The 22,739-nt window shown below is 40.5% G+C and overlaps 3 protein-coding genes across 6 annotated transcripts in view; 2 read left to right on the plus strand and 1 right to left on the minus strand.

Annotated features, from left to right (window-relative positions):
* LOC115586484 (DNA topoisomerase I, mitochondrial) overlaps positions 1–4,230 on the plus strand; it is a 28,768-nt gene extending 24,538 nt beyond the window's left edge. For both annotated transcript variants that reach the window (XM_030425592.1, XM_030425593.1), the window contains exons 16-20: positions 473–587; positions 1,268–1,395; positions 1,585–1,685; positions 2,533–2,682; positions 3,849–4,230. In XM_030425592.1, coding sequence (XP_030281452.1) covers positions 473–587; positions 1,268–1,395; positions 1,585–1,685; positions 2,533–2,682; positions 3,849–3,951 — 597 coding nt within the window. In that variant the 3' untranslated portion in view covers positions 3,952–4,230. The remainder of the gene's footprint in view (positions 1–472; positions 588–1,267; positions 1,396–1,584; positions 1,686–2,532; positions 2,683–3,848) is intronic.
* A 331-nt stretch (positions 4,231–4,561) lies between these two features.
* hsbp1b (heat shock factor binding protein 1b) lies at positions 4,562–7,532 on the minus strand. Its single transcript, XM_030425597.1, has 4 exons — positions 7,298–7,532; positions 5,683–5,749; positions 5,336–5,462; positions 4,562–5,067 (listed from the first exon to the last, which is right to left on the minus strand). The coding sequence occupies exons 1-3, from the start codon at positions 7,340–7,342 to the stop codon at positions 5,341–5,343; spliced, it is 234 nt and encodes a 77-aa protein (XP_030281457.1). The 5' UTR covers positions 7,343–7,532; the 3' UTR covers positions 4,562–5,067; positions 5,336–5,340.
* LOC115586485 (solute carrier family 66 member 2) overlaps positions 6,727–22,739 on the plus strand; it is a 70,499-nt gene continuing 54,486 nt past the window's right edge. Inside the window, exons 1-4 of one of the 3 annotated variants that reach the window (XM_030425595.1) lie at positions 6,727–7,129; positions 7,819–7,888; positions 11,406–11,661; positions 12,178–12,311. In XM_030425595.1, the coding sequence (XP_030281455.1) occupies positions 11,453–11,661; positions 12,178–12,311 (343 nt within the window). In that variant the 5' untranslated portion in view covers positions 6,727–7,129; positions 7,819–7,888; positions 11,406–11,452. Of the gene's footprint in view, positions 7,130–7,492; positions 7,686–7,718; positions 7,889–11,405; positions 11,662–12,177; positions 12,312–22,739 lie in introns of those variants that run through there. The other 2 variants (XM_030425596.1, XM_030425594.1) reach the window with 2 other exon arrangements.

Below are 22,739 nucleotides of genomic sequence, written 5' to 3' on the forward strand. Positions count from 1 at the left end.
TCTCAAGTCCACATGTTTGCACCTCATATCAGTGTGTGTGCAGTGAGTGTGCTGTTTGTTTTTCTTTCCCAGCAGTGGTGTGTGCCCATACTCTCGGTTTTGTTCCCATGCTGTTGTGGTGAAGCTGCAGCAGCCATTTGACAGGAACTAATGGATATCTAAGCACTGGCTTTGACAGCGCTAACTTGTTATAATACCTGCAGAAATGTCAGAGGGGGAATCGTACTGTGATCTTTTTTAATCTCCTTGCTGTAATGGATGATGATGATAATGAAGGCAGAGCTGGTAAGTTTGTGTTTTATTTGTTATGGTATATTGCAGGCTCCGGAGACACGACGGTGGTACAATGCCACAGTGTCACCTAGTGGCAGAGTTTGTGCAATGGCTTTGAGGACGACGATGGATTTGTTGATGTGAATGTGTTGCTCTGACTGTTCCTCTTTGTCCCTCGCCTTCCCATTTCTTATTGCAGACAAGCGTGCTGAACAAGCACCTGAGTTCTCTCATGCCAGGTCTGACTGCGAAGGTCTTCAGGACATACAATGCCTCCATCACTTTACAGCAGCAGCTCAAAGAGCTCACAAACAGTAAGTCTCACACACGGGCTGTGCTATAAAGCAGTCTGACATGACATAAACAGCATTTTAGAGCACTGGCTCACACTCCTCAGCTGCCGTACCACTGGCTTTAATACTGTAGCCTTTTATCAGTCTGGCCCTTATCGTGGCCTTATTACCTGGCTGCTTGTGTCCTGCGGTCCGATGATAAGACTTTTATTTTATTTTTAGCTTGCTTGATTAAAGATACCCTGACATCAGCCAGCTTTTTCAGCCATGGCAGGTGTACATTATCACTTTACCCAGTGCTGCTTTGCTCTTATCAGGGTCCTATTGGATGCTGCCTCGGCCACAGTTTCCATTCAGAGATAGAAGTGTTGCACTTCTCATTTGTGGATTGCCAACTGAGAGCAAATCTGCTGGTTGTCATCTGGCCATAGTGTGTGTGTGTGTGTGTGTGTGTGTGTGTGTGTGTGTGTGTGTGTGTGTGTGTGTGTGTGTGTGTGTGTGTGTGTGTGTGTGTGTGTGTGTGTGTGTGTGTGTGTGTGTGTGTGTGTGTGTGTGTGTGTGTTAAAACTGCGTGTGAATGACATTAGGGACACAAGAATGATTTCATCTTTTAAATGTCTATGCATAAGTCTGGTCACATATGTGTTCTCAGCAGGATTTTCCTGTTTAAATACAAATGACTGTTGTGTCACCCCCTAAAGAGGCAGACAGTGTGGCAGAGAAACTGCTGTCCTACAACAGGGCTAACAGAGCAGTCGCTATTCTGTGTAACCACCAGCGGGCACCGCCAAAGACTTTTGATCAGTCTATGGCTAACCTTCAGGCCAAGGTAAGAGCACCTGAACACCTTGTCATTCGTTAACATTTCCCTTAGAGTGCATTAGTAAGGATGATAATGTTGTGTCACTAGGCTTAATTAAAAGAGACCAGTTATGTTATCCTGCCGGCCCTTGCATTTTGAAGCCAACAGTAATCCATATATTAAAAACATGCCCACGTCCTTATGTGCCCAACCCAGATTGATGCTCGAAAGGAGCAGCTGGCGCTAGCAAAGACGGAGCTGAAACAGGCCAAGAAGGAGGCCAAGACCAAAGGCAGCTCTGACCCCAAGCTACAGACGTAAGTCTTAAAGTAAAAAAAATAAAAAGGCAAGCTGTGGATATTAAAGCATATAACAATGAGTGAGAAAAATCTTAAAATACAAGCACCTGTTCAATAGAGACTAAATCCCAAGGTGCACAGAACACATGAGTACCAATAGAAAGGTACCCTGCAGGTTCAGGTGCCTCCAAACAATCTAGATAATCGCTTCACAGTGAGTAATGAGCTGCGGGTGAATGCTATAGGAAGTGTAAGATCTTGAACTTGAAATTACATTAGCTGTCATGGTGGCCCTGCTGTTATCTCACACAAATGAACTCCCTGCAGTTAAAATTTGTGTTTGTGCCTGGAGCCAAAAAGCAAATATGAACACTGTTAGTGCAGTGCAGTATGACGTCCACAATGGACTTCTGCTTTTGTATGTGCGCGCTTTGTATTCATGATTCACTGGATATTTAGATGTCGGGAGAACATTATGTAGTGTTAAGGGGCACCTAGAAAAGGAACAATTGACTCTGCTGGATGTCAGCTGAGAGTTTTCAATGAAAAATGTCAGCCATTTGTGGAATTCAAGCCAGGAAAAAAAAATCCAACAGTGGTATATGGAGCTGTTTACCCAGCTATTACCCTGAGCCCTGAAATTGTTTAACTGTTAACACATTTTTTTAGATCCATTGGTTAAGACTTTTTGCACAGCCTCTAATTTACAACAGTTGTCTTTGTATAACGCTGAATACTGAGGGAAACACACTTATTTTTGCCTGCCCTGACTGTGGAAAGGATGCACATTGAACAGTTCCTGCCATAGATCTACCAGAGGTTTCTTGACTCTATTTCACCTGCCTTTGTGTCTATTTTCTGTCAGGCTGGTGGAGCGGAAGAAGGCAGCAGTGAAGCGTTGTGAGGAGCAGCTGCTAAAGATGGAGGTGCAGGCGACTGACAGAGAAGAAAACAAACAGATTGCACTGGGTACCTCCAAGCTCAACTACTTGGACCCACGTATAAGCGTGGCCTGGTGAGTGAATACGGACACGTTTGATGCTGTGGTAAAAAGACTTGTTCCTAGGCAGGCAGATGCATGAAATTAGGCAGACACTAAGTGCGAGCACACAGACAAACTTGGGTTTCAAATAGAACTACATGGAGCATCGCCACCTTGGGCTTGTATCACAAAGCAAGATTATTGAGTTGGCCTACTAATTTTGGGCTTAATTTGAAGCTCGTCTGACCTCTGGTTTAGTGCAAATCATAATAATAACCTAAGTAACAAGCTGATGCAAGCTGAGCTCAGTGAATCTGATCAACAACCCATCTACCAAATTATCAGTGTTTCTGGAAAAACATCAGAAAAGTGCTATTACATGCACAGTATAATAACAAAGTTAAAGCAGTCTGTATCACATCATTAGACTCCTTTTTGCGTTCTATGACTTTAACCAGAGATATAAGGAATGCCTGTAGTATAATAATTTGTTTCAACAGTTTATTCCAAACAGCAATATTTAGCTGACATTGTCAATAATGCAGAACACAAGGAGACTTTGGATAAAACATGTCGTAACACAGACAAGTTTTCAGTAAAATCTACAAAATATTTTTTAATGTGGACATTTAGCCATTCGTTATTTAAGACTGTTATTTATGCTGCCACAGCGTTTTTCTCTTGCCTCAAAGCAAAATTAGTATATTTTAGCTGCAAGGGTCTGTATTGCTTGTATTGATTCATGACAGTAGTTTGTTCATCTGCATATTAAAAACTGTACGTAAAAAGTCCTTTGAATAATTCTCACTCATGCATAGCCCATTAAATGTATTTAGTACTCGTGTTCTTGTATTCTAGCAGTGTATTTACATGCTCCCTCTGGATGCCTCCTTGCTGGTTCTTAAAGGACCAGCTCGTACATTTTAGTGACATCTAGTAGTAACCAACTGAATACCCATCACTTCACCCCTTCCTTTCCAAGCGTGTAGGGCAATCTAATGATGATCTTCAAATTTGACAGGTCCTCTGTAGAGCCAAGGCTCATTTTACACTAATGATATGAATGATACTAATAGATCCCACTAAATCCCACACACTGGACCTTTACGAGACAACATGTTGACATAACAGGAAATTAACTGGTTGGCTTAAATTATTATTTATTTTGCAGTGTAACAATCTCTTCCCCCTGTGTTCAGGTGTAAGAACATGGAGGTACTCGTAGACAAAATCTACAACAAGAGCCAAAGGGACAAGTTCGCCTGGGCCATCGACATGACAGAGGCCGACTTTGAGTTCTAACCCCAGTCTCATAAACTTGTAAAAGATGCAATTAAGGAACCATTCACTTTATTATACATACAGTACTTTAATATTGCACTTAGAATATGTTCGTAGACTGCTGATGTTCTTGTGATTGATAGACTGATGGATTGTTACACGTTTTGTTTACTGCTGTTCTTTTCCATTTGATGATTTTGGCACTTTATTATGAAGATGCCTGATGGTTGTTTTGTTTGTAAATCTTGTGTTTGCATTAATTTGAATAAAGGTTCCCACTCTGCAGTGAAGTGACAAAAAATCTGAGTGGACATTGTTGCAAAAACCTCAAATTCCATACAAACTTAATGTCAATTAGAAGTAATTTTTGACCATTATAGAAGATGAATCCCTAATTTCACAGCTTATTTGACCTCCAAGTGTAGTACTAAATATAATTTTTAAAACATATCCAATACAGACCAAAAAACATGCAACATTGAGATGTCTAGATAATTTGCATAATAAAATACAACTCTGGCTTGAAAGAATAAATACAGAAAAACACTGAGCACCTCAGAGTTAATAATATCTTTAGAAATTAATTCAGCACCTTGCCTAATATTTATAATGTAACATATGACAAACAGCATAGTATTAAATAGCTTTAATAGAAGAAAGTCAGAATTGGAATGCATCCCACAGCTTGGTAGTAACACTGCCGTTTGTAAAACAGTGTGGGCTTCAGATGTGTCCCATGTTGGGAGGGATGGCGGTTGTACTGGCCTGTTAGCCTGCTGGGTTGTACTTCTTGGCAAAGGCTAGGGGGAAAACTGTCCCCATCAGCCATCACCTCACAGGATTGAATTGATTATTATGATATATGATGGCACCGTCGGCTCGGTGCACAAAATCCATTTAGTTGCATTCCTGCACATGAGCATTTTAGGTTCTGAAGGGCACATCACACTATTCTAGCTTACAAATAACGTTCAACTTTTCAAGTCATTACACAACTGTAACCGTTTATCACAATATTCAATATATAAAAAAGCATTTCACACTACAACACACCAAATCAAAGAAGTCATTTTTCAGAATGGAAAAGTCCGCTGCTCCTGAATGTAGGACCGACTTCGCGCCGTGTTACTTGGGAACCTGCAGGAGAGATGGAACAAATGGCCCATGATGTAATAAACTGGTTGAATGATAGATTCATTTATTCTTAAACAAATAGGCATGTATTTTGCCACATTTATACAACCTAATAATTGAGATGATATAAAATGTATGGAATACCTATTTTAGGGGATATTGAAAGACTAAATTCTTAAAGTGGCAAAATACATTAATAATCCAATCCAATGATTTTGGTGTAAAAATATATTGGGGTACCCTGGTATATAGTCCACCACTTCCTTCATACCTTCATTATGAGCCTTGACCCTCTTTAGCTTTTTCCGGTGCCGCCTCAATCTCTTCGACACCCGCCTGGGTCATTAGATCGGCGATGTTCTTCTCCAGGTCATCAATTCGCGTGCTCATCTCGTCAAGTGGAGCACCAGTTAAGAAACATAATTAACAATAAACTCACAAAAATGAACCTTAAATGTCCAAAATAATCTTCTGGTCAGTCCGTACTTCAACTATATAAGGAAAGAAGAGGATGTAAAAGAGAGGATACAAATCTATTACTATATTAAAACTAGCTTAGAAATTCTGCACCTTAGTGCATTCGATCAATGAACAAGTGGCAAACAATAGTAAGGATATTCCTGCCGATGATCTGGTCTGACATGGTCTGGAACTTGTCCTGCATCTGTTGCAGCAGAGTCTGGACCTGTGGAGCAAAAAGCACAAACACTGTTGTTTACATCAGTGAAGTGACAAATAAATGAATCCACTGATCAAAGTTGTTTCTCTGTAGATGGCAGCCATTAATCACATTTTGCTATTTTAACTTGAAATGCATGACGTATTGCGGAACACTGAGTAGACTTTTTATGACTAAAAATACCTCTGCCACTTAAAAACATCTGCTCTTCACCTCTATTGCACCGTGCTTGTGGTCTATTATAACAGAAGTATCTAGTTTCCTTGACAACTATGTAAAAGCTCAGTAGACACGGGAGATGATTCCCCATGAAAAGCATTTAGTAAAACCTACCATAAATTCTTACTATTCTGCAGCATTATTTTCATTATCGACTAAGCCGCAGGTTATTTTAATGGGTCATCCTTTTAAAAAGTCAAACAACTATGCAAAAAGCTCATCACGACTGGCCAGAGCCCAAAGTGATGTCTCTTAAATAGCTCATCTTGAGTGTAAAATCCAAAGACCTTTTATTCACCGTCATGAATGACAAAGAAAAGCAGCACAACCTGCCATTTTAAAAGGATTAAACATGCTCATGTTTTCTTGAAGTTTCACCTCAAAAATTACTGAATGAATTAATAGAAACAGTTGGCAATTGATTTTTTTTTCAACTGACCAGCTGATTAATGACAAATTGTTTCAGCTGTATGCATTTTCTGTCTGCTCATAATATAATGTAGATCACTGACAGCAGTTTCATAATTAGTGTTCATTTCATCAAATGCAAACCTCTGATGTGAAACCCCCATGGTTAGGAGGCACCTTCATCTCAAAAGTCAAGATGATAGAATTAAAGTTGATTAAAACTAGAAATAGAAACACATCTAACTGGACATCCATGAGAGGAAAAGGTTAGGCTGGGCTCTCTGGGATCTATTTGAATTAAAAAAAAACACACATTTGTATAGAATGAATGAAGAGTGTAAGAAAAACAAGCAAACAATAACCAAATGAATGAATAAATAAATGAATAAGACAACTAGCAGAGGGGTTGTTGGAGGTTTGTGGGGGCGACTACACGGCTCATCTCCGTGACAACACATTCAGAAACATGACCTCAGCTCAACGAATGTAGAATACAATGTGCACTATGAAACTGCACTTCATGTGATGTGGTGTCAACTGACAATGGAAACAACAATTATCCGCCACTAGAACAAGCGTCACAACGTATATAAATACCGTGAGACAGCAGCAAAACTTCTGTTTATGTAATGCGATGCGGGTTACTCGGTTGTGATTTGGTGATGTCATTTACAGGACACACTGACCATTAGTTATATAACGCGATGGAGCTTAACAGAAGTCAGGACGTCCTGGCTTCGGTAAACCCGTTGATCACATGTGAGAGTTTTAATAGTGCAAAAAAAAAAAAAAAAAAAAGCATGAAATGCTAATGATGCGCTATACTTTTGCTAACCGTTGCTTGCTAGCTTAGCATGGTTAGCACGCCTGCCTCCGCTAGCTAGGCTAGCAGCTAACGCTAGCTTTGCCGTGTCGATCACGACTCACCACATTGGTAAGGTCCTGCACCGACTTGGGGTCCGTCTCAGCCATGTTGCGCTGTGAATGATTATCAGTGGCCGAACAGTGCTAAAATTCAGAGAGCCGTCTGACGATTATGTTCGCTATCGGGTTCCCAACTGTTCGAAACAGATAACAGTCACTAGCTCCAACCCACCGCACAGTCAGCTGTTCCACAACAAAGAAAGTCTCGCGAGATCTGCGTGGCGGTGCTGAGAAAAGTGGAACATTGAGTTTTGAATGAGCGGCAGCATGTACAGTGTTTATTGTTCTGTGGGTGTTTAAGTCAAGAAGGGCCGTACATTAAAAGCAGTTTAATATCAAGCTGCATCCCACTGAGTCTCTGCAGGACCTGCATGTTTGTTGCTGGAGTTTGGTGAGTGTGATAACACTGAACAACAGCGCGCGCGTGTATGTGTGTGTATGTGTACGGTGTGTGCGCGCGCTGTGCCTGGCTGCGCGTGCACTCTTTCCCTCTTCTCTTTAAAGTTGACATTTGAACGTTTCAGCTGCGGGAAAGCTTCTTTGTTTTGACGCCGAAACACAGTTGTTTGTGAAGGTGGAGGAAAGTGGAGGAAGGTGAGTAAAGTTGGAGCTTGTCCATAGTTTGCACACACATACTTTAGTCTTAACTTCTGTCGCCTAGACAGGCATAACAATCTGTACCAGCGTAGATACACGAGCAGACCGATGGTCATGCGTTTTGTGAGCGGGCATTTGAAAGCTAATTGATTCTTTGAGGACTAAGACGCTCCTTCTTCTTCGGTATACGTCTGTTTTTACTTATAGTGAACTGTATTAAGAAGTGAATTCGACATTACACACGCTCAGCCCACTCTGAACACTGATATTAATGTATACCAGTGTAACCACAGAGTGTAATTGCTGCTTCATTGTGACATTTAGGCTTGGCGACTGTGCTGAACTGAAGCTGCCAGTAGCCCAAAAATGATGTGTGTATGTTGAGGCATGTTAGTGACCCAGCCCCAGGAAGCTATGCTGTGCTTACATAACAGAGCCTGTTCTGTTACTAGAGGTGTCCTAGGACATCAACATAGGCTACTGCGATGTGATAGTTTAACCACCAGTGTTGTAGAAAGTAACCAAAAGTCATATTGTATCAAAGTAAAGATGTTGTGAGATTATATTACAACAGCAAAAGTGAAAGTCACCCATACACACACAACTTGAGGGGAAGTCTGTACGTATCTGATATCAAAGGTGCACAATGTAGTTTTGTGGAAGATTTTTTATTACTATGATTGGTTTCCATGACTGAATAAACTGAATTATCAAACTGTCCTCAAAGTACAAAACAATGTCATACTGTTTTTTTGGTTTTGTTAGCAGGACTCTTCTCAGTTTCTACCTGTTAGCATCAGAGAATGTTTCAAGGATGTTATCCCCCCCCCCAAGGACAGCTTGTTTATATGGATATATATTTTAAACATATTTCTGGATTTGTAATTTTACCTTATCAATGTTGTGAATATTAACTTGCTGTGTTTTTTTCTGAAACTACATAGTGCTCTTTTGAATGAACCTAATTATCAAAAAGTGAAAAAATAAATAAATACATACAGTAATACATGCGGATCATCAGATTCCAACAGTCGGCATGTTTCAGATAGTTGAAGTTTTACTTTTTGATTAGCCTGCCAATAAAGATCAATTCATCTAAATGTTGTTTTGTCTCTGATGAAGTATGTAATCTGCAAAGTAACTAGTATTTAAAGATTTTAAATTAATGTAGTTGAGTAAAAAGTATAAAAGTATACATAGCAGAACATGGAAATACTCATATAAAGTACAAGTTCCTCTATTTTAGTTAAATATAGTTTTTGAGTATATGTGCTTAGTTGCATTCCATCACTGATCTCACACCACCAGGCTGAAGGAAATAGCTGGAGACAGTTATGATTGTTAAAGCCCAGAGTAATGTTTAACCGCAGAAAACCTGTAAAAAGACTTTTATGGATTGTGTTCAAGGGTTGCAGTACAGTTTGGCGTTCACTTTGCATTGTTAGTCATTCAAGCCTTTTTAAAATGCTCTGTAGAAATGACAGGGAGACATAAACTGAGGTGTAGATAACTTGAAATTTGGATTTCCTCTGCCAGATATAACCGCCTGCCTCCATTTCTCCCAGGAGCGAGGTCTAGACTGGGTTACTACAGTCCTTATGTCCTTACTTACAGCTGAGCTGTGTGAAATAACAGATGCCTAATGAGTAATCAGATCCCGTTCATCTTCTGGATGACTCTCGGTGCTCCGAGTGAAGCTGCATCTGTTGTGTTGAAATAGCCTACAATAAGCAATCATACCATCAGTGTGATAAAAAGTTACTACCAGAGAACCTGTTGGCAATTTTTCACTTAAGTACTTCTTAGTGTGTTGACCGGCTCTCCAAGCTATACTGAGTGACTTGTCAGCTGACACTGACTGCCAAATATGTGTGGGAGCATACTGCAGGATTTTGTATTTATGCTTGCCCTCTGTTTGTTCTGCAAAGTGACACTATTATTATTACACAGCCACAAGAAGAATCATGCAGTCACATAAGAATCGCGCCACACAACTGTTCTGTACTTCTCCCTATTTGCAACATGCTGGCTCTTACATCAAACATGTCCACATGCCACTTCCTTTTCAGAGGAGTTGTTAATCAAAAAACACATTATCTGAAATGTAATGAACCAATCTTTCTGCTCTGCAGTGATCTCCAGAGAAATAATGATTTTCTAACATTGTTCCTTTAGAAATTGATGTTTTCACCCCCTCAACAGTAACTGTAGTAACAGTAACACCTCTGTTTTAAGGATTATAGAACTCTCATCTTATATAATCTAGCACTTGAGCCATCGGCACTGCAGACATGACAGTGATGATTACTAACTAGAATTATGGGATTATTCAAACCCTCTATAACAAAATAACTACCCTACTTACTCTACACCTGTTGGCCCTGAGAGAAGTGGAGCTGTTTAGTAAAGTGTATTTGGGTAATATTTATAAAGCTTATAATGGTATGCATGTGTGTTCACCTGTTGCACTAGTTCTATTGACACAACCCTTATTTTCAGGTGCAACCACCTCAGCCCTTTACAGCATGTGTCTGAGTGTTTATGTACAAATACCGCATGCATTGCATTTGCACAGTTCATACTGCAGGATTTAAGCCCATGTTGTCTTGAAGATTTGGGGAGCCAGGAATGAGCTGTAGCCAGTGAGGACAAACCCTCCTCTCCTTTCTCCCCCTCTCTTCTGCTCATCTACAGTAGCTCTATGAACCGGTCTTATCCTGCATTTATATTGAGAATGCACAACAATCCCTTATAGTTTCAGAATACTTACACACAAGCTTTTTAGTATTTGTCGACCACACTGTCCTTACTGAACCGCAAAACAAGCAGGCAGTTATACATTTAATTAAAAAAAATTAATCTTTGTTGCTCATGCATCCTTATCCACCCTCTCACTTAGACTCTTCTTCTTCTAGTTTTTTTTTCTTGCTGCAAATCAGCACACTAACACCCTGGACACTGACCTGCATTATTCCTGTTTCACGTATCATGTGTGTGATCTTGTGGTACGTGTCGATGGTCAGACACATCGTGTGCAAACCACAACCACTCCTCAACTCCTGGTTACAAGACAGGAAGTTGTGAACTACGGACAGTACAGCGATCTGACGACTTTGAAAGTCTTATAGCGTTGCCAAAGCTCAGTCAGTCATTAAGTTAAATTCTATTTTCTGACTGATTTGCCAAAGAATAGAAACTTTAAAAAAATGTTGGAAAGGGAAATGCATAAATATAAGATGCTTTAAGAATATATAGATTGTATTTTCTCCCAAAGGAATTAAGTTGAGAGTATTTTGCAGTTAGTAGTCACATGTTTTTAAAACAAACTACTCCATTCATAACTGAGGCATTTGTATGCAACAAGCTTCATAATTTTTACTGCTGTTGGCCTCTTTGGGGAATGTTAGTTTCAGGCTGTGTTATTGGCCTCAAGTTACCTCACAACATCCACCACTGATAACTCCGCTGAACTCCCCTTATTTTGACTGTGAACTTTCACGTTGCTGCCTCCCAGGTGCAACAACTAGACCCCCTGGACACCCCTGAGCGTCATACAGTGTGATGGATGCAGAGGTAGTTCTGCAGGAGGAGGACATAGAGGGCTCATGGACATTGCTGTCCTGGCTGGCGTCCTGTGTAATGGTGTTCGGGGGAGCCCTGCCCTATGTGCCACAGTACCAGGAGATCCAGAGGAGCAGCAACAGCGACGGCTTCTCCACCAGAGTGTGTCTGGTGCTGCTCATAGCCAACATCCTGCGCATCTTCTTCTGGTGAGAAAGACGAGGAGAGGCATGTGTTTTGACATGATAATGAGTTTGTGTCTGTCTTGGATTTTATTTCATCTGCTTTCTTCCTTTCTTCTTTTTTTGCCCTTTGGAAGGCACAGGCCATCTTATGAGGTCATTCTTAAGACCAGTCATGATGTCAGAAATTAATGGAAAAGGAAGAGAATCTCAGAATAATATGAGATTGATTATATTATCTGAGCCATATGGTGTTCACTTTGAGGCTTCTCCTCAAATCATTTTTCACGTCAGGGAGCACAGGTCATTGTTCTGTTTGAAGCTAGGAAAAGAGAATATAATAGATCCTTTATAGAATATTGCATTATTCATGAGGTCTTCCAGTGCTGTTTATAGCCTATATGACATGTCCTGTAATGAAACCCATAGAATCAAATAGAGTAGTCTCGTGTGCTGCATGTGGTTTTATTTGTTTTATGTTATTAATACTTTACATTGTATTCTATTGTTTCTCAGATTGGTTTTCTGTTTATGTCCATGCAGGATAGGCAAACAGTTTGAACTCACCCTGCTGCTCCAGAGTGTTGTGATGATCATCACCATGTTTGCCATGCTCCACCTCTGCTGCATGGTCCAAAACACCAACCGAGTGAGCACCAAGCAACACCGCCTTTCAGGTAACCAGTGTGACAAAACTGTCAGCATAACCATTGTCACGCATGTACAGTAATTACAAATCATGTCAGGGTAGTGAACCATACATCCAGCACACCAACTCTCTGTGTCAGCAGTTTAAATGCCAGGTGCCTCAACTCCTACTTCCTGCCAAAAGAGGGGGCCATTGGAAAAGCTTAGATGGCAAGACTGCTGTTTCCAAAATGCCTTTCTCTGGCAGCCACTTAGAGTATTTACCACTAATCTGATATTTACTGAATATGAGTCTTAATGCTCCTTGTGTCTAGACATTAAAAAAAATGCTGCTTTACAGCCTGAAGGGTTAGGAAAATATTGATGTCACTTTTATTAAGGTGTGTCAGAAAGTACAAGGCAAAGCATAAATGTCCTCTGGATGTATTAGTTGCTGTACTGTAACACATAAACTTAGTCTTTTTTAGAGCATGACTGTGTGTGTGTGTGTGTGTGTGTGTGTGTGTGTGTGTGTGAGTGTGTGTGTGTAAGGAGGAAGTGGATAAGAGTGATACAGAGGGGGGAGAATTGGATTGGAAATATGGAGGGCTAAGATTAAGCTAAACAATATCAGCATCTACTGTCACTGTGTGCATGTGTGCGTGTGTCTGTGTGTGCAGAGGGAGCGAGTCCATCCAAGATTATTTTCAGGGTCACTCTTTATAGGGTGCTGTCTTTTATGGGTAATTGTATTTTTTGTCACAGGCGCTCGAGTTGATTGCTTTTGCAAATGGGCTGACAGAATCAATCTGAGTACGATCTTTATTAGAAAACAGCCCGTGGATTGAAACTGAATGATGAAATACTCCGATCATGCAGAGCAGAGTGCGTTATTAAAGATACATTGAAGCTTATGGGAAGTGTTTGACTTGTTAGGAGGGAAATATTTCTGTGTGTGTCTTTTGGTGTCACTGTCAGTGACAATTCAGTTCATGCGATTGAGAAAGAAGGGATTTAATGTGTTTGGACATGAGAGTAATGATCAGTTTTATCATATGCATCTGTGTCTCTCTTGTCTCAGCAAAGAGCCGGTGTATTACTCATCATGAGGCCCACGCTTAAACTTTTTTTATAGCGAACATGATTATTTATGATGTCTGGTGGTGGACTGAAGTTTCCTCTGAGGTGTGATGAGTTTCTATCTGTGATCAGTATTTCTACACATGTTGCACATACATTAGAAAGTACGTCTGCCTGCAGGCGAGTGATGCAGCTTGGAATCAAATCCTCTCACGTTGAGTTTGTCCCTTGTGACCCCAGCTACTAGAACGCAGCTTGATCACAGTCTTACATCAAACCCACTCCCCTCAAGGAGGATGGGCCTCGGGTCCGGTTTCACAGAGTGCGGGTACAGTGGGGGATGGTCGGGTCAGGATAAGAATAGATCAGATGAGCCTTTGGTCCCTCCATCACTAAGTCTTTCCAGCAGATCAGGGTCATCTCTATGCAAAGCAGTTCCTTCTCCCCAAGATGCACGTTGGCGTCACTTCCAACCATCTTAAAAGGTCTTTCATGCTGAGCTCTTTTTCCTGACATTTCTCAGCTACCCACCCAGCACTCTTTGCTGCACTTTATCTTTCCATTATTCCACCTCCCTTCTTTTTTTCCCACCTTCCTCCACTGTTCTTCTTCTGTCTGCTCTCTTCTTCCTGTCCTTCTGTTGCTGTCTCATTCACTCTCACCCCTCCTCGTCCTCCTCCTCCTCCTCCTCGTCCTCCTCCTCCTCCTCCTCCTCCTCCACCTTCTCCTCTTCCTTTCCTCTAAGTTCTCCTGTCACTCGGGACATGTGAGACTGAAGTCAGTGTGTGCCATACCAGAGGCATCCTATGATCCCACTGCCTGCCTGCCAACACCTGTTCCCTGCTCTCTGACCTCATGTTCTCACTCCTAAAGACACACAGACACACACACACACACACACACACACACACACACACACACGTTCATTGTGCTGCAAGCTGGCTTGCTGCTTTGATTCCAATGGAAAACATTGCATTTTCTGCTTAATGCAGCTGCCTATGCATCGTTGCACTGATCCTAAATGCTTTGCCATAAGTTGATAAGTTCTCTGCAGAGAAACAGAGAGAGAAGGATCCGTTCTGTAAACACATTGATTGTGATGCAACCTCTCCTATTTAATGTAGGCCTATTTTTGCCATTGTTCTGTACAACTTTGTAAGAGCACTGGGTTGTTGCGATGTCCACATTGGCGTCAATAGTTTCAGTAAACTACTTAAATAATGACAAAGATTCCTCCACATGCAGCTCAGAATGAAAGTAAAGGTGAGGCAAGCCAGTGTTTGTGCATTAATGTGGACAACTACAGCAACACTAAGTAGGCTAACAATTAAAAAAGCAATTCCCTAGAAAGATTGCTAGTGTCTTTTTCAAAGTGGGTTTGTTAGTTTCAGTCCCAGCAGAGGTTGATTGTCTCCTCACCCCAAAACCGTCTGGTAGACTCTCAACTTGTTTATTGTTGTTTTTCCATTTATCAATGCTTTTCTTAGCAAAGTGTAGGTGTTTACCTTTGTTTCAGGAGGAAATGTATGATCTCTTTCTGATTAATGTAGAGAAAAACAAAAGCTATGTATGAGTGGAGCCATAAAGGACTGTGGTCCAAAGAGAAGGAAATGAAAGCTGCATGTTCTCCACAAACCTCTGAGGAAAGAAATGTGCCACATCAAGTTATTTTACTCTCATGTATCAGTGAGGTATTTTATATTTACTGTTCTCTTGCTAGCAATGCAAGAACAGCAGTGATGTTATCATGACGTGAACAAGAAATTTTTCCTTGTTTGTTGCGTTCTCAGATGTCAGACCACCTTTTCAGGATGGACTGTATGAAATGACCTTTCAACACAAACATACACAGCACACATATATTCTTGGTTAAAAATCTATAATACTTTTCAGAAGCACATCCACAAACTACACATAGTACTGACATATCCGCACTGAAAGTACCAATGTTTTTTGGTTTTCAAGTGCCACTTTTTCATTTAAGATTTAAGTGGAAGCTGAGAGACAATCAACATAATTAGAGGAAATCGAATTCTAGCCAGGTCACCTTCATTATCATTAATGAGCAAGTATGGAGCGTGTGTGTGTGTGTGTGTGTGTGTGTGTGTGTGTGTGTGTGTGTGTGTTGGTATGCTCTAAATTTTCTCTTATGCTGATTTGCTGTAACTACAGAATGAAAGGTAAGCAAAAACAGAAGCTGTTTTTGATCTGTGTCAGCATTGTTTGACACCATTAGAATATAGTCCCAAATAGACGTAAAACTCCATAAATATGCAGATATTTAACAATAAAAAAAAAAAAAGGTCTGAATCAATTCAGTAGTGAGAAAATGTTGGGAATTAATTTATTATAAGATGTAACCTATCTCTAAAGATTATGGCTTTTGGATTGTGAGCAAAATGAAAGTAAATGTTGATGACTTACAAGCTAAAATAAGTGCTTCTTCTTCGTCATTGTAATGGTCTCCGAGCTGGGTTATGACTTTGCGGTGACTTCCCATGGCAGCCCCGGGGTGCTACATTAGCAGTCCTGGCCTTATGATACAGCAGTTTAAAGGCTGGAAGGGGGCAGAGAATATCCTCAAAGACAAATGTGTCCCCAGGCTAAGTGTCAGGTTTGGTGGAGTGAAAATGGGGAGTAACTTTGAATAAGTGCGAGCACTGGGGAAACAGAGTGAGGGCAAATGTGAAAATTCCTATTGGTTGCACTTAGTATTCTGTGAATAATATAGATATGTAAAAAATTAATAGACTTTAGACTTGATCTTTACAACCAGAAGTTCATTTCAGATCCAAAAAAGAGTTGAACAACATCCTCCTCTCCTGGTTGAATTGGGTAAAGCACAACCTGACTGCTTAAACACATTTGATCTCAGATATAAGGCATGCATTTTATATATTATAAACCACATTTAAGCCGCCAACACACTCAGCTCTCACCCACAACACACTTCGAGTCACTTAGTGCTTTTAAATATCCTGGTTGTGTGAGCCAGCAAGAGCTTACCAGACCATTTACAGAGGAAGAGATGTGACTCTCGATAGGTGACGTTGGTCTCCCGGTCACCCTTAAAACCGTCAGTGCTCAAGTGGTGAAAGCAATTTCAATTTGTGCCATATAACCACTTTGGGAGAGGTTAGACAGAGCAGATACTGGATGCGTAGTGGGAATTGTTTAAGAGCTCATGCTGCTCAGTCGGTGGCTAATTTGTTTGCTAAGTGAACTTTTGTTCTACTTTTAAACACCCAGGTTTGAACAAGTAATCATGTGCTATTTTCCAGCAACTTTATTGCTTATCATACTTATCATAAATTCACACCAATTCTCTGCTGATCTTTGATGACAAACTCCAGTCATCCGGACTGTCTTACAGCTGGAAATGTTCTGAGGACAAATTTATTCCATTTTAACGTGTGTGTGTGTGTGTGTGTATGTGCGCGTGTGCGTGCGCATGTGCGTTCGCATGTGCGTGTGTGTCCGTGCGTGCATGCTTGCATACACATGTGTGTTTGTGTGCGCGTGTGTCTTTGTGTCTGTGACCCAACATACCTTCACTGTAAGTTAATTACTGAATGGTGCAGTGCAGAGTATGATGATTCTGCCACTCACCCTTATCTGCCACACTCTGGCAGCACTGCAGTGGGACGAATCAGGTGTAACAAACACAAGAGGGCACACACCCACACACACACACGCACACACACACACACACCCAACAGACACAAAAAAGCAACACTGTGAAGCCCGGCTCATTGCATTTACATATCCTACACTACACGGAAATTCTGCTTACTTTCAACGTCAAGTGTGTTTAATTAAACCCTTGATAACGGCAAAGTTTAATTAGCAAGTCAAATGAAGTCAGATAGGTGAGAGGTGCTTTATTTGCTGTTGAGCATATTGGATTACTCGGGCAGAATGTTTAAAAAATGGAAATATAATAATGATCCTCAGAGGGAGTTCTTGTGGAAATCATTTTTTGTTAGTTTTAAGAGAAGCTTAGAGGAGTGCAGCAATGTGGAAGCATTTTTCTAAAACAGATAAGTCTTGTAATTACCTTTTTGATGTAGGAAGCTGTTTTTCACAGTCATTGTTTTGCCTGCTCTGTCTCTAAAGTGTGTCTGAAAGTAAGAGAGGGAACATGCTGGTGGATATTAAAACAAGAAGACTGAGGAGTGACTCTCCCTTTTGTCTGATGGCTACAGTTCCCTCAAGGGCTGTTTGTTGTCTCATATCCTGAAATCAAGAATTTAACTGTGAGGAGTACCTGCAATACTCTTCAAAGTGTGTGTATGTGTTTCTTATACAAAATCTGCTGTAGTATGCAAACCAAAATGAGTGATGGCTGGCTTTCATTTAGCTGCTACAGTTTCAGGGTCCTGGTATTGTGTATGGTAGCTCACTGTCATGATTTACAGAGACATAAGACAGAGCCATTTTAATGATATCACTAGTGTTAACACCTTAGTCAAAGAATCTGCTGTGTATAAGGTCTGTTTGTGGCTTAGTGCGTGCCAGAGCGTACATTATTACATCAATCTACCCTTCAGAAGAAAACTTTACTTGTTTTCAACAACACAGATTTCATATTCCATTTTCTCCTTAGCTAACTTTTTTTAGTTAATGTGAAAGGGCTTTGAAGCCAATTTTGCATCTAAGCCAAATTGTGTAATTACGATGTCACGTGATGCACAGTGTGCAGTATGCATTCATTCAGCTAATTTCTTTAGTGCAGAAAGTGGCATTTTTGGATTTAAGTAAACTGAGCATTCATCAGTATAGATTAAGAAGATTAAATAAACATTTGCTCCTTTAATGACTTGTAGATTCAACATGTGACATCTAGGCCTAATATCTCTCAAGAGTGTTCACCCAGAAGATCCTTCAAGGTAGCCATTGGCCCAAGTATATTTTACTTATTTTAGAAGATTGAATAGAGATACCTTTCATCAGACATTTTACGATAAGTGTGAATCTGAATGTGCTCATCTTTGACCTGACCTGTGGAGAAAAGGTCACATCAAACAGAATAACATCTTGCTCTAATTGAATATTTGATATTGAGTTAATTTTTCAGCCTCTCTCTGTAGGTCTGCCCCAAAACCTTGTGGTTATTTATAGATGTGGCTTAGTAATTCATGAACTTGCCTTTGACCCTGTTGGACTGGTTGTGTCAGACAGGACAGTGTGCCACCTCATTAGACCAGCACCAGAGAGACGACCTGACAAACAGACACCATCTATAACCATCCATCTCCGTCATATAACCTGACAGGTGTGTGTGTGTGTGTGTGTGTGTGTGTGTGTGTGTGTGTGTGTGTGTAGGGTATACGAGCCCATCTGTTGTGAGCGTATATTATATTTGAGTATGTGTATCAGGGCATGTTGCCCAGATTGTGTATGTGCTTGTCCAGTCATGTGTTACTCACATTGTGGGCACCTGCTGTCCTTATGGGAACAAAACACAAGTCCCTGTTTTGGAATTGGTTGAAGTTTAGGTTGGGGTTAGGCTTAGGTTAAGATTATGGTTAGCGAAATGTAGGTTGTGGTTGCGGTAAGGGTAAGTTTTGAGAAAATTCAAATAAACTATGTAATGTCCTGGAAAGTGATGGAAACATGACTCTGGGAGTGTATGTGTGTGTCTGTATTTGTGTGAGAGTATCAGATGTGTTGTTAAAGACCTTCATATATCAGGCTGTCCAGATGCCTGCTAACTGAACATGAAGTCAATTCCTTTTGAGTACCTGTTAACATTTCCATCTTATTCATGGTGGCAGATCTGTCTGTTTTATAGACTAATCGTTGTGGAACTAAACACAACTTTTCACTCCAAAGGACTTAAAACATCCATGTAAGCTTTTAGATAAACGTTAAAATGAACAAAACAAACAGCTGTTCTTTCATTGGCATGGCGGTCAGCATAGTCTGGATTCAGCTATATAATAAAACCTGCAAACACGTTGCCTTTTAGTGTCAACCAGGTCAATGATGATCATTGTCACTTTTGTAATGTTTGGGCTTGGGTTTCTCAGGCTGAACTGAATTAAGTGTGATTGATTGTCCATGGCATGTAAAGGTTTGCCTGTCCTAACACAGTGTGTTTGAGACGAGGTAATCCTTTTGCATTTTGGATGGGTAGTGAACACGACAGGGGAACTTTGCTAACAACACCAATAACTGTTTTTTACAAAATAAAATTTATAAAAAGTTGCATGGTGTCTGATTTATCATTGTAGAATTTTAAAAGAATACTGGGACCCTTGTTTGAACTGCACAATGGATTGCTTAATTAAAGTAAGCGTTCCAGAGATATTTAATATTGTATAGTAATGTTGTATCATAAATGACATCTTCAGTCCCAGTGTTAACTTCTGTAACGTGTGATTAATCAATTGCAATCTGCTCAACCTTTACCAACTGCAATAACAAACAGTACAACACAATAATATAGGCTCATATATGTATATTATTCTGATATTCTGATATGGGCCATACTGCATAATCAGTAATTTTCCTCTTAAAAGGTACAACATGTAAGAATTGGCCACCTGTTGAATTCATACTGCAAATCAACAGGGGTAGCATATGACCAGCTTGACTCCTAACTGCTGCTAACTGAAGCTGCAATTAGCTAGTTGGCTTAGTTAACCATGCAGCTAGAGGTCCGAAATACGTGTTTGTTTGAAGCTGTGGTATAAGTGTTGGTATGTTTTCAACAAAAATTCTTATATATTCCACCTTTAAATATTTTTTGTGCTAATCCATTTGTACTTTTACTAAAGTAGCATTTCAAATAAAGGACTATTACTTATAAACACATTTAGGGCTGCACGATATATTGTTTGAGCATCGTCATTGCGATGTACGTGTGCACAATAGTCACATCGCAGGGCCTGCATTTAGGAGGCAAATGAACTCATCTAATTTCAAGGCTACCTGACACAGGTTAATTGTCCACTAGATAGCAACAGTGCAGCTTAACATAAAGTGCTATTCAGGTCATCTGATGAAAATTCCTGTGTTTTTTCATATCGCAATATATATCGCAGGGTTAAAAAAAATCTCAATGTCAGTTTTTTCCAATATTGTGCAGCCCTAAACACAGTAGCAGAAAACAGTGCAACCATGCATAATTAAGAAAAGTGTGATGTGTTCTTCCTCCACTAAAAAAAAAACTGACGATTAAGGACAAGCTGAACCTGTTATAGACTATAGAAGCTCTAGTTTTGAAATGCTTACCATGCTGAAAGTGTTGTGGCAATGTGTTATCACATGGGAATGTTTATAAAATCCCTCAAGAGATGCTTATAAAGTGAGAGAAATTGTCCACTGACTCTTTTATCTTGGAGAGTTAATGTCTCGAGTCTTCAGTGTCAAGGAGGTGCCACGGTAAACACAGATCCCTTTGGGATCAAATGAGATCAGCTTTAACGTTCTCCCCCTCACTTTGCCAAGGCTTCATTGTAGAGGCATATTTTGGCAATCCTGTAGAGCAGATCATGGGATTCCTGTAGGATTCCCACAAGATTGGAATCATGACCACTGTGTATCATGTGACCAGGATACACAGGAGAAATCGGATGACTTTTTCCTCCGTCTGCTCTGGATGATGGTTGGTCGCAGCCACCGGACAAGGGCTTGATGTGTGTATACTGTTGATTGATGGAGTAAATGTGCAGCCACTGAAACACAAGACGAGAACGAGATGGGACCCGAGTAATTCCTCTGGGATTGGGATGGGACAGGGGTGTTTTTGTGGGATGGGGCTCGAGAGAAAATCCACTGCTGTGTCATCCTCTTCTTTGTTGCTCAGTGTGATTTACTCTGATTAGACCCAGAGACACAATTACAGCTTCACATGCAAACTAAAACTATTTATAACCATTAAAAATCTTTATTCTTACTTGGTATATTTCCTTGTTTCAGCAAGAACTGGCCCAGTATACATTATCTAATGTGCTAAGCAGTTTAGTGGCACGATTGAATCTGTCAGTAAACCATTCACAATCACTAAGTTCATGAGTCACTCATAAGTTGAAGAGACAGTGGGTTTCCGAAGTTATAACTCTAAAATTTCATAAAATGAAAACAAATCCTGTCATAGTAAGTTTTCAAACTCTAAACTCCTCAAAAACTAATGATGATCTGTTTTGTAGAGGAACAGGAACTTGTGTATAATAGCAGGTGTAGCAGGGTGCCTGCTCTCCTGCTGTCCTAATTGGGGAGGTGATGCTGTGCCCTGGGCACACTGCCAGCCATGAGACACTAGACTGGTGCAGACTTCTCTTACTTTTCTCCAACATGTCACATTGAGCTTCCTGAGAACCGCAGCTCTGAGTCGGAGAGTTATCTGAGTCCAGATCTTTTTTTTTAGGTGAAAAAAGTGGTAAAAATTATGTGCTGGACTTACTGTCTGTGTTGGCACTACTTGTCTATAGATTGCCAAATAGGCTGTTTATTACTTGTAGCAGGCTTTCATGTAGTTTTAGCCATCTAAAAATTGAGGATGTAAAGCAAAACCCAGGGTTTCCCCCAGAAAACTTACTAAGCCTGGTAGTAGGTTGGAAGGGCAACCGACCGGTGGCGAAGCATGTTTTTTTTTGTGACGGGGGCCTGACACAGATCAGCAACTGCCTGATGGCAGTGCCCTATAGGTAACAGGTTCATGACGTGGCATAATTTAGAGTGGTTCCATACTGCCTTGCATTAAATCAATGTCAAAAGTTAATTTGTATGGTGGGCAATTATGTGCTTTTGGAGCCAGTAAAGGCATTTAAAACCACCAATTATGGCTTCATGCTCCATATTAATCATTGGCTCGAATGCTGCAGTGATTGACAAGCCTACAACATGAAAACAATGCAAGCTAATTATTGGATATTTCATAATAGATATTTCATTATAATCAGTGACATATATTTACATTTGAAACAATGTTGCATTCTGCTTGCTGCCTTATTGATGCTGGTGCAATGGTGGAGAAGACCCAACATGAGCATTTAGCACATCTTGTCTATAAGTAGTGCAATTTGCTTCAATAAAAGCTCTGGTTGAGGATCCCTGCGTTACCCGCTGGCGGTGGCAGCGAAAGAATCGGCAAAACATACCTACAACCGAAACTGACTTTATTAAAACAGCTACCGCCATAGCTAACGCTGAATTTAATGGCAGCGTTTTTCTACTAAACCACTGTGAAATTAGCGCACTTAATATTGTTAATATTTTCACGTATGACAAAACAAACAAACCAAACTTACTATAATTGGTCAGGTACAGCCACCAGCTGAATTTAGGGTCCACCAAATAATTTTGATGAAATCACCTGGTTCTTTCTTCCCCTTGCGGCACGGACAAGGCTGCTCTGCCACTGCAGCCGACGATGAGCTAACATGCATGCT

Source organism: Sparus aurata, chromosome 8, assembly GCF_900880675.1.
Source record: "Sparus aurata chromosome 8, fSpaAur1.1, whole genome shotgun sequence".
Taxonomy (NCBI): Eukaryota; Metazoa; Chordata; class Actinopteri; order Spariformes; family Sparidae; genus Sparus; species Sparus aurata.

Excerpts from the sequence above, each read along its gene's own strand:
- hsbp1b (XM_030425597.1), bottom strand. The coding sequence starts at position 7,342 with ATGGCTGAGACGGACCCCAAGTCGGTGCAGGACCTTACCAATGTG. Across the intron at positions 5,750-7,297 it reads TGCAGGACCTTACCAATGTG|GTCCAGACTCTGCTGCAACA; the intron begins GTGAGTCGTGAT and ends TTTGCTCCACAG. Across the intron at positions 5,463-5,682 it reads AGACCAGATCATCGGCAGGA|TTGACGAGATGAGCACGCGA; the intron begins ATATCCTTACTA and ends CTGGTGCTCCAC.